The following is a 13,716-nucleotide window of genomic DNA, read 5'->3' on the forward strand; positions in this document are numbered from 1 at the left end:
ATTTACATTGCATCAGGGATCTGTAGAATTAATATGTTTGACATTTACTGCCTGAAAAATTTAAATTGTAGTAGACATAGACAATTCCAGAGGAAGAGAAGGAGGAGGAGGAGGAGGAGAAGAAGAAGTTCTTGAATAACTTGGTTGGATTGAGTTATCATTTGAAATAAAGAGTATAAGACATTGAAAGAAGCACATTTAATTTTTTCTCTAAGATGTTCTGGATATTTTATTTTCTGTATATGGAAATAAAAAAAATTAATTAACTTGTCAGCTGTGAAGTATTTTGCCATTCATGCCTCATTTATTCACCAACATTGAGATAGGAATTTGTTTTTGTAAAACTTCAGCTTTCAGATGTTTTCTCAATAAAGTATTATTCAAATGTTCTATTAGCTATGGAGCAATTTTAAAAAATCCACAATCTTGGATTATCAAAGATCAAGGAAATAATCTTCTACAGCTTGTTTTAATTCAGCATAGCATTTTTCTTTCTTTAATATACTATATAACTCCACCCTTGACATGTAACCAATGACTACAATATGTGTCAATAAATGACAAATTAAAGTTTCTTGGCTGCAGGGATAATAATAAATTTTTCTTGTCCAGTTGTGTCTGACTCTAGGGCAGGATAGGGCAGTATAAAAGCATAAATGTGGTGGCTTCAGTAACATTTGTACTTCATAGATAGGGTATCACATATATGAGGATTTTGTAAATCTCACATTTAGAACTAGGAAGGGTAAAACTTCAATCCTGGTTCTAAAAAAAGTTAATGCTGGGCAGAAAGGCTAAGGTAATTAGCCAATTTCCCATCTAAAAGAAGTTGTCTCTGGAAAAATGAGTAGCACATCAAGTTAAATAAAATGTGTTTGCAAGCTGTAAGGTTGGAATATGACAGATTTCATTTTGAAAGTCTAAATTTAGGAAATTTTCTATAAAGATTCTTTTAGCCTGAGTGTCCTTGAAAAGAATGAGTTGCTTAGGTAGGAAACCATAAAAGGTAAATTTCCCCAGAATTACTTCTTGCTGAGATTTAAAATTGAAATTGATTCGTTAGGACTTATGGAGGTAAGTGGCATTTGAGCCAATAGGTATTAACAGTCATGGTTATAGCTTCCCTTTTTGAGAATATAAATCAAATTAGGAAGCTTCTGAAGTAGTGCAACTGGAATTGGATTGTTTGCCAAATATTCAAAGCAGAAACACTGTCAAATCACTGCACGCTCATTATTATTATTATTATTATTATTATTATTATTATTATTATTATTGTTATATGATGAATAAAAAGACGAATAAGCTCACAGACAATTGTTTTTCTGCTTCAAAGATTGCAAAGGTATGGCTTGAGATGAAAATTCAGAATGGAGATTAGTCTGTACTTCTGTTACATACCTACCAATTTCCATCACTCATTCTTCAATTATCCCACTCTAGTCTCATATTCTGAATGGAAAATAATGTTGCTGAAAGCTTCTTCCCACCTAGTGCTTTCCAGATGTGTTGGACTAGAATCCATCACCTTTCAACTTGAGGAAGAGCTACTTTATGGGATTTTCTAAGAAGAAACAGCTGCTCTAGATATTTGCTTTATTATTCTGACATGTTTTGAGGAAAATCTATTTCTCAGGGGAAATTGCTAATTGTAAAACTTCATGATTTAAGGATTTTTTTTTGCAAATATCTCTGGGTCAAGGCTCAAGTGTTTAAAAGAATGAAGAATTATAACTACATCATGTAGTTATCATGCTGCCAAATTCAAGTTTCTATAAATTAAGTATCTCTGCAATCTGTGCAAACAGCACTTCAGAAGATATTTTTAAAAACCATTTTGTCATATGACCTCATTGGTCAATTGATTTTGGATAAAAATGCATAACTAAACTAATCATTATGTACAGAATTTAAATTCTCTTTTGCACATTATGATGCAGTACTTATGTGTTCATCAGGTGTATAATAAAACATTTATCATTTCCATATTTAGAATCAGGGCAATTTTTTTTCTGATGCTATGCTATCTAATTGCTTAATCAGAAAGGTTATATAGACTAGTTTTAACAGTGGGGTTTTTTCTAATTAACATCATAATGCAAAGCTGCACCACAGCCTATTTTATTAGTGAAAACCAAATGGGCTTAATTTTACCCAATGTCAATCACATCACTTAAATCTACAAGAAGCCTTTATGAATATGACTTTGTGTCTTTTGAATGTCAGGTTAACTGAATTAAATATTTATTTAATATGCATATTCTATTTTTTTAAGTATTGTTTAGCTACAGTAAATTATAATATATAGCATTTCAAAACTGAGGGGATACTAACAAGGTTGAGAATTTATCATATACTTTACATAAGAGAATAGGCATTTTTTTAAAAAGTCAGATTATTGATTCATCTAATTCAGAACTAATTTGTAGCAGTTCTCCAAAAATCTGGTTGAGTCTTTTCTAACTTAAATTTCATTGTCAGTAGTTGAATCTGGCCTCTTTTAAAGGTAAAAAAAAATATCCCTAGCATTGAGGCAAAGCCCTTTCTATAATATGAAATTGCTATGCTGTATAGTCCAATGGACAGTAAAATGTGCATACCTAGTCATCATGTGTTAATAGGCAGAATGTGTGCTTGACAATTGAGGGTATATTTGATATTATTAATTTTGAAATGATTATTTCAGAGTAAAGCAATTGCTTGGTTTTAATTTTACTATATATAGAAAGTATATGTGTACATCTGCTGCAGCAATAACTTTGTAATATATTGTTCCGGTAATATATTAAGTTTGTAATGTACTATATACAGAAGATTGGGAAAGACCCAATAGAAGTCAGAAAGTTCCACTTACTGTCTGCAAAGCCAGGGAGTTCTATAAAATATGTCAAGTACATGAATGCCTTTTTATAAGCAGAAAAATAAATACACATATACACAGTATAAATTATCTATGATATGTATAATTTGTATAAAGTTCAATATAAATAATCTTTATAAAATGCACAAACATTATATAGGGCAATGTAAGATTATAAGAAGGAAAATTAGGCTGTCAAGAATTATAGTAGACATTGTAGAGTGAGCCAATGGGATATGTGATTGGTTAGAAGATTTGAACCACTTTACTGAGAAGTCATAAACATTAGAACGTGTTGTGTAGTTTAAAATTACTTCTGTCTGAATCCTTTGGGGTTCCCACTTACTAAATATTGTATAATGTTGCAATCTTTTTCTAAACATTTTTATATAACTTTTGAACTTATGAATACTTTCTTGGCTGGTTTTGGTATATTTAATCATCACAAATTATTCTGATCCTCAAAGCATCTGTAATAGCTTTCTTCAAAGAGTGCAGTTTTTTACTGAATAAATAACACTGGATTCTTAGGAACAGATGTATTAAAAAGTTAGGGCTCTTTATACCGTCTTTAACTGATATTAAATGAAGAAAACTATGTACATTAACCTAACAATGGATAGGCTGGTACAAATATATTTGAGATGAAAATTTCAGAAATCAAAAAGATCATGATTGAAATTCTCAAATCACACAATCTCTAGAAATACTTCCATTTAATATTTCCATTTTATCTCAAAAGGCCATGAAAATGTCATTATCTAGAGGAGAAATATTCTGTTAAGTGCCTCCTTTAAAAAAAAAAAAAGACAACAAAGTTACAAACATAGAAAAAATTCTAGTGAAGTAGAAATATCAAAAAGAAAAATGTCAGCTCTAAGGAACAAAGGTTTAGTTGGCCAACTAGTTTAGAGCTATTTGCTACTTAAATGGATTTTCCCAGTTAGCTTTTGATTCCTGGATACAGCAGCAGAAAAGTTACAAGCTGCTATTATGTTCGGTAACAAAAAAAATGTTTTCCATGCTTTTAAATGAATGTATAAGTGGAGAATATACCACTTCATTTGAAGGATCTGATCTTCGGGGAAGTAAAGTAGGTCATTCGTAAAAATGATTGAATTTCCCTTATAATTATTAATGGTATTCTGTTTCTATTCATATACAGCTTTTTAGAATCTCTTGAGAATGCTTGGGTAGCATAAAGCTCTACTGAGAATAGGCTAAAAACTCTTGTGAATATTTTAACTAAAGATAAACCAGGTTTGGGTCAATTACTTGTGGGCCACAAGGTGGGGGAAGAGGGCTCATTTTGTAGTAACAGAAGGAATTGTATAGAACTATTGCATTAGAGTAAAGATGTATTATGATGCATACCTTTACCAAGGCCAGTACATGAAATACATCTGATACATCAATTTGTGATTAATGATATTTTCATGTGCATAGAATGTGATAACACATGTATGTAGAAACAAAGAATTGGTCGTGAACTGGATTTGTATAAAGTTCTTTCTATTCAATAACTAGTTCATTAAAACCTAAACTGCATTTTAAAGTTAAGCAGTAAATGGACAACAAATGTCAAATAATAAGGTTTCAACTGGTCACTGACTTATTATATAAAAGTTTATTTGAAATATATATAATAGATATCAAATGCAAAATAATATGCAATGTGTTTTCTATTAGGTTTTATAAGCAACTAAATTGTTTGTAACTTTTAAAACATTTCTGGTTTGTACTCTCTGATTGAATTATATTACAGAATTTAAATTTCTAATCAATATCTCTTTACAACCAACCCTTTGGAAATGTAGAAGTGGATTTTTTTCTTTTTTAAATACTTGCCATAACAAACAATTAATTACAACATTTGCTTACGGAATTACATTCTCTTATGATGATACACTCTGCAACTAAATTTTGGACAGTGTAAGAAATAAAGTTAGATGGTATAACACATAAAACATAAAATAGTAACCTTGAAAAGCCCCACTTTGGCTAATCAGCAGTTGCCAAAAGGCCTAAAAGAATTTAATCTCTGCTACAAAACATTTTTTTATACATGGGGTGGGAGATATATCTCCTGATAGTTGCATTTAATTTTTTGAAAATTATGAGCTCATCCATTTCAGAATGGGTATCAGATGTTATGATTCTTTATGATAGAAGTCGGGATGCTAACTTGTTTAATGATCAGCTATTAATGTTTCTTTCTTTCCTTTTTTCTGCCTTCATATTTCAGAATGAAGAATAAATTTTGGTATTTTGAATTCGGCACTTCTGAAACTTTCTCAGCTACTTGTAAGAAGCTGCATGAATCTTTGGAAATAGAAGTAAGAAAGTAATTGCTGTGTATAGTTCCGCTAAAGTAGAAGTATATATTATTCCAAATCAATATGATAGATCTATTCAAACTGGGAAAAAATTACAAATAAAAAAATAAAAATAGTAATGAATGCCAGGTTCAAGACATTCAGCTAGGCAGTGAAATGCATTTAGTTTCAATGACGATCCCACTAAATTAGAGCGGTATCATCTACATATCTGAAGTTGTTGATATTTCTCCTGGCAATCTTAATTCCAACTTTTGATTCATCTAGCCCTGTCTTTCTCATGATGTGCTCTGCATATAAGTTAAATAGGCAGGGCAACAGTATACAGCCTTGCCAGACTCCTTTCCCAATTTTGAACCAGTCAGTGGTTCCATGTCCAGTTCTTACTGTTATTTCTTGACCCGCATATAGGTTTCTCAAGAGACAAATAAGATGGTCTGGTACTCCCATCTCTTTAAGAACTTGCCACAATTTGTTGTGGTCTACACAATCAAAGGCTTAGCATAGTCAATGAAGCAGAAGTAGATGTTTTTCTGGAACTCCCTAGCTTTCTCCATGATCCAGCGTATATTGGCAATTTGATCTCTAGTTCCTCTGCCTTTTTGAAATCCTGCCTGTACTTCTGGTAGTTCTCGATCCACATACTCCTAGATCCTAGCTTGTAGGATTTAGAGCATAACTATCAGGTGGAATGCGTGCAATGGTGCGATAGTTTGAACATTCTTTGGCATTGACTTTCTTTGGAATTGGAATGTAAACTGACCTTTTCCAATCCTGTGGCCACTGTTGAGTTTTCCAAATTTGCTGGCAAATTGACTAGCACTTTTACTACATTGTCTTTTAAGATTTTGAATAGCTCAGCTGGAATACTGACTCCTCTACTAGCTTTGTTGTTGCTCAGATTTCCTAAGGCCCATTTCACTTCACATTCTAGGATATCTGGCTCGAGGTCAGTGACCATCCCATCATGGTTATCAGTGATGTTAATCTCGTTCTTGTATAGTTCTTCTGTGTAATTTTGCCACATCTTCTTCTGCCTCTGTTAGGTCCCTGCCATTTTAGTCCTTTATCATGCCCATCTTTGCATGAAATGTTCCCTTCATAACTCCAATTTTCTTGAAGAGATCTCTGGTCCTCCCTATTCTATAATTTTCTTCTATTTCTTTGCACTGTTCATTTAAGAATGCATTCTTATCTCTTCTAGCTAGTCTCTGGAATTCTGCATTCAACTGGGTGTACCTTTCTCTTTCTTCCTTACATTTCTCTTCCCTTCTTTCCTCAGCTATTTGCAAAACTTCCTCAGACAACCATTTTGCTTTCTTGCCTTTCTTTTTCTTTGGGATGGTTTTAGTTGCTACCTCTTGTACAATGTTGCGAACCTCCGTCCATAGTTCTTCAGGCACTCTGTCTATCAGACCTAATTCATTAAATCTATTTGTTACGTCTACTGTATAATCATCAGGGATATGATTTAATTCATACCTGAGTGGCCTCGTACTTTTTCCTACTTTCTTCAATTTAAGTCTAAATTTTCAAATGAGAAGCTCATGATCTGAGCCACAGTGGGCTCCTGGTCTTGTTCTTACAGACTGTATAGAGTTTCTCCATCTTTGGCTGCAGAGCACATAGTCAATCTGATTTCTGTGTTGACCGTCTGGTAATGTCCATGTGTAGAGTCGTCTCTTGGGTTGTTGGAAAAGAATGTTTGCTATGACCATCATAATTATCTTGACAGAATTCTATCAGCCTGTGCCCTGCTTCATTTTGTACTCCAAGGCCAAACTTGCCTGTTATTCTGGTTTTCTTTTAGCTTCCTACTTTAGCAATCCAATCCCCCATGATGATAAGGACATCATTTTTTGGTGTTAATTCTATAAGGTGCTATAGGATTTCATAGAACCTGTCAATTTCATCCTCTTCAGCACCAGTGGTTGGGCATGGATTTGGATTACTGTGATATTGAATGGTTTGCCTTGGATTCAAACTGAGATCATTCTGTCATTTTGGGGATTATATCCCAGTATTGTTTTTCCTATTCTTTTATTGATTATGAAGGCTACTCCATTTCTTCTGAAGGATTCTTGTCCGCAGTAGTATATCTGATGGTCATCTGAATTAAATTCACCCATTCCTGTCCATTTTAGTTCGCTGGTTCCTAAGAAGTCGATGTTCAGTCTTGTCATTACTTGTTTGACCATGTCCAGCTTGCCTTGATCCATGGATCTTACATTCCAGGTTCCTATAGAGAAAAAATCTTTCCAGCATCGGACTTTCCTTTCACCACCAGATGCATCTACAGCTGAGCGTCCTTTTGGCTTTGACCCAGTCACTTCACTCTTTCTGACACTACTAGTATTAGCCCTCTGCTCTTCCCCAGTAGCCTATTGAACACCTTCTAACCTGATAGGCTCATCTTCATCTTTTTTCCTTTTGGTACTGTCCATCGGGTTTTCATGGCAAAGATACTGGAGTGGGTTGCCATTTCCTTCTCCAGTGGATCACATTTTGTCAGAACCCTCTGCTATGACCTGTCCATCTTAGGTGGCCCTGCACGGCATAGCTCATAGTTTCATTGAGCTACGCAAGCCCCTTTGCCACAACAAGGCAGTAATCTATGAAAGGGAGATCCATCTTTTTCACCTGTTTATTGATCCTATTTGTCTACTTTTATTTATTTATTTAAAATATTTTACATTGTGTGAATCATGCAGTCCAATGCTAGACTATATACATAAATTTTAAAAATACATATAAATTCAATGAAATAATACACATAAAAAATTACCATATAAAATAATATAATTATGCCCATGGTTATTATAAGATCGCAAATGTTATGCTACATATCAGCTAATCATTAACAAAATTGGTATCTGTATTATCTCTGGGGTGAGTGTCTCTAAATAATAGCTGACTGATATCAAGTGAATGTCCACAGAATGTGAGACAAATAGACACATGGATCTCTATGGAGAAGGTAATCTCATAGATACGATCACAACTGTTCAGGATTTTACAAATGTCAAAATCCTGGATAAAATCTGTAATTAATCAGTTTCTTTTAAAAAATCAGATGTAAAAAAAGGATATTTACTAGGGGTGCTATTTAGCAAAATAAATACACATAAGTACATTTTGATATAAATATTTAATGAGATTGAATATTCAATTTAATATTTAAGAGATTTTTTTACACCATCTATCATCACATTTTGATAAAATTTATATGAATTTTGATGAGAGGATTAACATTTTTTAGATTCTTCTTATTACTTTATGTTTAAGGATAAACTGGCCCTCTGCACAGACAAAATCACTTAATAAAGATGGCTATTTTACCTACAAATGAATTATTTAGTTTTAAGTCAGGAAGGTCTATAAATGAATAGAACTTCAAAGATTATAAAATTCAGACAGAATTTTAGAAATAACGCAGACTGTAGAAAGGAGTGAGTTTTCTTTGTATTCATGGAGTAATAAATAATATTGTAATTGTCTTTGTAACTGAATTTGTTTCAAAGGAAATTGAAAGTTTTTCTTTATATTTCTTTTCTTTCTTTTTGTACTTTTGTTTTTTATCTATTTATTTTCATTTTTATTAGCTTGTGTTCATCTTTATGTTTTTTTACAAAACTATCAAAATATTAAAACATATAACCCAGACCAATTCCCTTCATTTCAACTATTTTTCATAAATACAGATATCTGCTAGAAACAATAAAGTTCTTGCTGATTTTTAGACCTACTTACTTAGAATAATATTCTTCACCCAATAACCTCTAGAAACTTTAATTATAAATGTCCCAAAATTCCCATCTAGGAATTTTAAAGATAGTAAAGTTGATTTCCTGCCTTTTGGGGGGATTGTTTAGTATGCATTTTATTATGTAATTATAATGTTATATTTTATGATAGTTCACTGTTAGAAAAGTAAGAAAACTATGTTAATGTTACCCTTTTCTGTGGAGGCCACCAATTCAATGGTGTGTGAGTAGAGACTAACAATGTAATTTGAAATCCAACAAATGAACAAAAAGCAAGCAAACAAATAAATAAATAGACACTACTCCTGAAGGGGACACATTGCAGTTGAATATTTACAAAAATACAACAATCATTAAAACATCCACAGTAAACAATAGTAATAAAATGAAAAATCCCTAAAACATAAAATAAATCAAAATCTTGAGATCATTTAAAAAACTGTCTTTTTCATGTGTTTCTAGAGGTTAGTAGGAACTAACCTCTTTTCTAGTATCTGAACATTTCAGAAGGCCAGCACTGTCACTAAAAATTGTGTTGAAAATTCATTCTCATTACATATTTATAGCAATAAGTATTGATGTGTATACATACATGTTCACACTGAACAAAAATCTGACACTTAGGTTTTCGGTTATAATAAAACTCATTCCTAATGGCAGCAAATTCCAGTCAACCCAAGTAATTTACTGTACTGTACCATAACTCATTGACTATTGAGGACTGAAACTACAGAGGTACTATATAATGCATATATTATATATCATGTATTAAGAAATGAAGTACAGGGATGAGAAGCAATTTCTGTTAAAGTTGGGATTAATAGAGAGCTATTTTTCGCATTTTCTAAAATGGCTGGATTTAAGTAATTTAAATAGTGAGATAGTTCTTGTATGACTTGAAATATGAATATTGGAATTTGAAAAGGAGGAGAAGGAAGAGAAAGAATAATCTATATTCTAATTTAGGAAGCTATCTATTTAGCTTGACATTCATCTGTGTTCATTTGGGCTACTTTTCTGATTTCAGATATGTACACATATATTAATGTTTGCAAAATATTTTCTGCCCCATATTTGGTAAAGTCAGAGAAAAGTTTGAAAGTTGGAACCTTTTTTTCCTGCAGGAGTATTTATGTTTCCCATAGTTTTATAAGTAACAATGATTATAAACCTTCATTAGAAAACAGGTAGCACAAAAGGGGGCCTGTATTGCAAAAGAGCTATTTTAAATTATGGGACTTTTTTTAAAAAAAATTCTCATTCAGAGGTTATCTGTATCTGAAAGCAGTGGAGAAATACAAAGATACTCCATGGAGAACTAACCTGTTCTGATCTAGGCTTCCTTAAAAGCAGGAAGCAGGAATTGGTCCCGGCAAAACCTCTTTTATTTACACGACTGTGAATTACTTTCATTCACAGTCAGCAAGGTTTGTCCAAACAGTTTTTCAAAGGAATATTTCTCAACACACCTTATCTCGCTTGGCAAGCTCCCACATAAATTGTTTCCAAACACAGAGTAAGGCAAAACTTGGCACAGAGTCTCTTAGAATCATGAACAGAACTAATGTAGGTAATGCGGGTCCAGCTAGATGATCACTGAAGGGCCCTCTTCATTCATAGTATTGTAAGAAAGAAAATGTGCTTTCTTTGAGAAAAGCAAATTTATCCAATAGAAATAGTACAAAGGCAGACAAATTCCTTTGAAGTAGAAACATTCTATAAGAGGGGCCCCTCGGTTGTCAGAGATAGAGACATTTGGTGATATATACAGTTTGAAGGTTAAAGAGACCAAGGATGACCACATGAAGTATCAACAAGAGATAAATTGAATCTATGCTTTGGTGATTTACAAGAAGAATTATGACTGTTTGGCAAAGATAATGTAACAAACTTAGTAATTAGAAAAAATGTCATTTGATGTAACAAATGTCTGCAATGATAAAACTGCTGAGTTAACAGAATCCTTTGTTTGAAAATGTATAAAACTGTGGTCTCAGAATCATAAGTTTGTTCAAAGCTTCATGTACAAAACTGGCTCTGAACCTATTGCGCAATATACTGTCTCTGACTAACCTAGAAAAGTTGTGTTGGTCTCATCATTCCACAACAGAACTATTGAACTACCGAACGCAAGGAATATTGGTAAAAACATACAATTGGAAGAATGGGAAAGGGAAACAAAACATTAGAAAGGAAAAAAAGTACTTAATATTACATATAATTACAGCAGCTAGGTTAGCCCTAGCACAAGTCTGGAAAACAGATCAATTGCCAACGGAGCAGCGAATAATTCAAAAAATTTACACATGTGCAGAAATGGATAGACTAACATTGAAATTGAAAGATAAGGAAGACTCACAGTATTTTAAGATATGGGACAGTTGGTATGAATGGATAAACCAAAGGAAAAGAAGGTAAAGTCAAAATTTAGTAAGAAATTAAAAGTAATAATTATACACCGTCATTAAGGAAAAAAAGGAAAATAAGTTTTTGTGTATATGTGTACTTATATACATTATATATACTTTTTTGTTGTTTGTTGATACTGTTGATTATCTTTTAAGGTTGTGAATGTTTTATACAACTTTATTTTTTTTTTTAAATCTAATAAAGTTTGTTTTTTAAAACCAAAAAAGAAAAGAAAAGAAACTATCGAACGAATTGTTTCCTGCAAAAGCCCCCTCCCCATTCGCTTCCCCTTTGTTTCCTATGGGAGGGGCCAATCATCTCCAAGGTGTGGCTTTATTCCCAAATTGACCCTGCTTTCTCAGTTGTTCTTGTCTTCTGGCCATTCTGCACATGCGCACACTGGAAATGGGCTCCAGCTGTTCCTCTGCTTCACTACTGTCTATCTCCCTCTCTGCTTTTGACACAGACCCTTGTCCAAGTTTTCACCAGCCCCCAGGCTTGGCCCATGTTCTTCCCCAACCTCCTCACTGTCTGACTGCTGCCAGCTCTGCTGGCCACCGGCAGGCCACAACATAATCTGGGTTGCCAGAGTTTGTAGTTTCTCTTACAAAAAAAGAATAGAATTTGCATTCCTTTCATTATCACCTTTTTGGGGGGACCTGACAAATATATGTGGAACATTATCTTGAAGATTCAATAAAATAGAACTGAAACTTAACTTAATATGTAACTTTCTCAAGAATCAGTGCAAATTCGAACCTGCTTTTAAAAGAACTGCCATAAAGAGTGATGCACTTTAATTTGGAACTCTTATTCATTCTTCCCCACCAGAAAGATATAAAGCTCCATTTTTAAAAATCAGATTAATTTGAGAACTAAGTGCTGTTTTGAAAAAAAATACAAAAATGATATTGCACATGTTAAAGACATATTACAAGAAAGAAACTTATGAACAAGTACAGAATGAATTGTTCCTTAATAATCTAATGTCCATTGTGTGACAAAACTCTAAACTTACTTCACTTCAGTGTGATCCTGCAGGGTTTCTTTATAAAAAGGGTGGACAATATATCGTTGAGCAATTTTCCCATTAGCTTGTGTTTGAATAATGAGTCCTTTAGCCCAGCCCAACATCTGGAGAACCTCATGTTCCTCAGCTTGCTATTTGATAACCTTTAGTTATATATTGCATTTCTGTTGCTTAAATCATACAATAGGTATCATTTTCTACAGACATTTTATTTGGAAAAGATGGACCTGTAGATGAACAAACAAATGCTTGTAGACAATGTCACATTTATATTATTCACCAACACTTTGCAAAGTAATTGCTATACTTTACATCAAAAATAAAATCAGTAAATATGTAATACATATACAAAATGTTAGCAAAATGAAGATAGCTTTGTATAGAAATTCTTCCATATCCGAACAAAGAAATTCTTCTTTACTAATTCTGAAAGTAACTCATCACAGCATGATTCTGAGGCCTAGTGAAATAATTGTCTTAGTGTACTGCCTGCTGTGTTCGATATTGAGTGAAAACGCTCCCTGCACCTTCTTATATCACAATTCTCCCTTTATTTAAATAATTTTAGTCAGATGGAGGTGGGGGCACAAGACCTTTATAAATTAACAGCAGGGAAATACCAAAGGTGTCAGATTGCATATTTATCATCTTTTTCGTGTAATACTTAAATATGTATTAAGAAGTGACTGACATAAATTAGGCAGATTTCTGAAGCCACAGGCTGTGGCTTGTAGAGGACCCCCTTCGGCTTGACATTTCATCCTTGTCAAAGATCAAATTATTTTAATTTAGGCTGCAAATTATAAGGAATGAAGACTTCTTTGTGGGAATTCCCTGTGGTAATCTGACTTTTGTTGTTACTGCTGCTTGTCAGTGTGCAAAAGATATAATATGCATGCAAATAAGGTTAAAAAATATGTACTATCTAATTATCCAGCCAGTACATTCCACTTGAAGACAGTGGGAGGCCTGACACACAGTATGTGTTTGATTCATTGAGGCCTGCAGGGTATTTACACAAGATTACTTTTAATTATGAAATTAATATCTGTTTATCAAGAATGTATAGCAGTAAGTGAGTATACACATGAGTAGAATTTTTAGTAAAAAGAAATCCTCTTAATACTTAACACCTATATGACATGTAAAAGTTTGATTCTAATAAAAAAAAACCTGTTATAAGCATATACACATACACACATGTGCCTCCACTAAACAACTTTACACACTTTGTTATCAGTACAGCCACCATGTAGTTCCTGCTTGTGTTACTGTGGGTGCTAGGAATCAATAATAAATACTCTATTTAGATTGAAA

General features: G+C 33.0%; 1 protein-coding gene across 3 annotated transcripts in view; it reads left to right on the plus strand.

Moving 5' to 3' along the window:
• DGKB (diacylglycerol kinase beta) overlaps positions 1–13,716 on the plus strand; it is a 296,607-nt gene that overhangs the window by 191,478 nt on the left and 91,413 nt on the right. For all 3 annotated transcript variants that reach the window (XM_060685674.2, XM_034402586.3, XM_034402587.3), the window contains one exon: positions 5,106–5,196. In XM_060685674.2, coding sequence (XP_060541657.1) covers positions 5,106–5,196 — 91 coding nt within the window. The remainder of the gene's footprint in view (positions 1–5,105; positions 5,197–13,716) is intronic.

The sequence above is a fragment of the Pantherophis guttatus genome, chromosome 4 (genome assembly GCF_059756535.1).
Source record: "Pantherophis guttatus breed Tessera chromosome 4, ASM5975653v1, whole genome shotgun sequence".
Lineage (NCBI taxonomy): Eukaryota > Metazoa > Chordata > Lepidosauria > Squamata > Colubridae > Pantherophis > Pantherophis guttatus.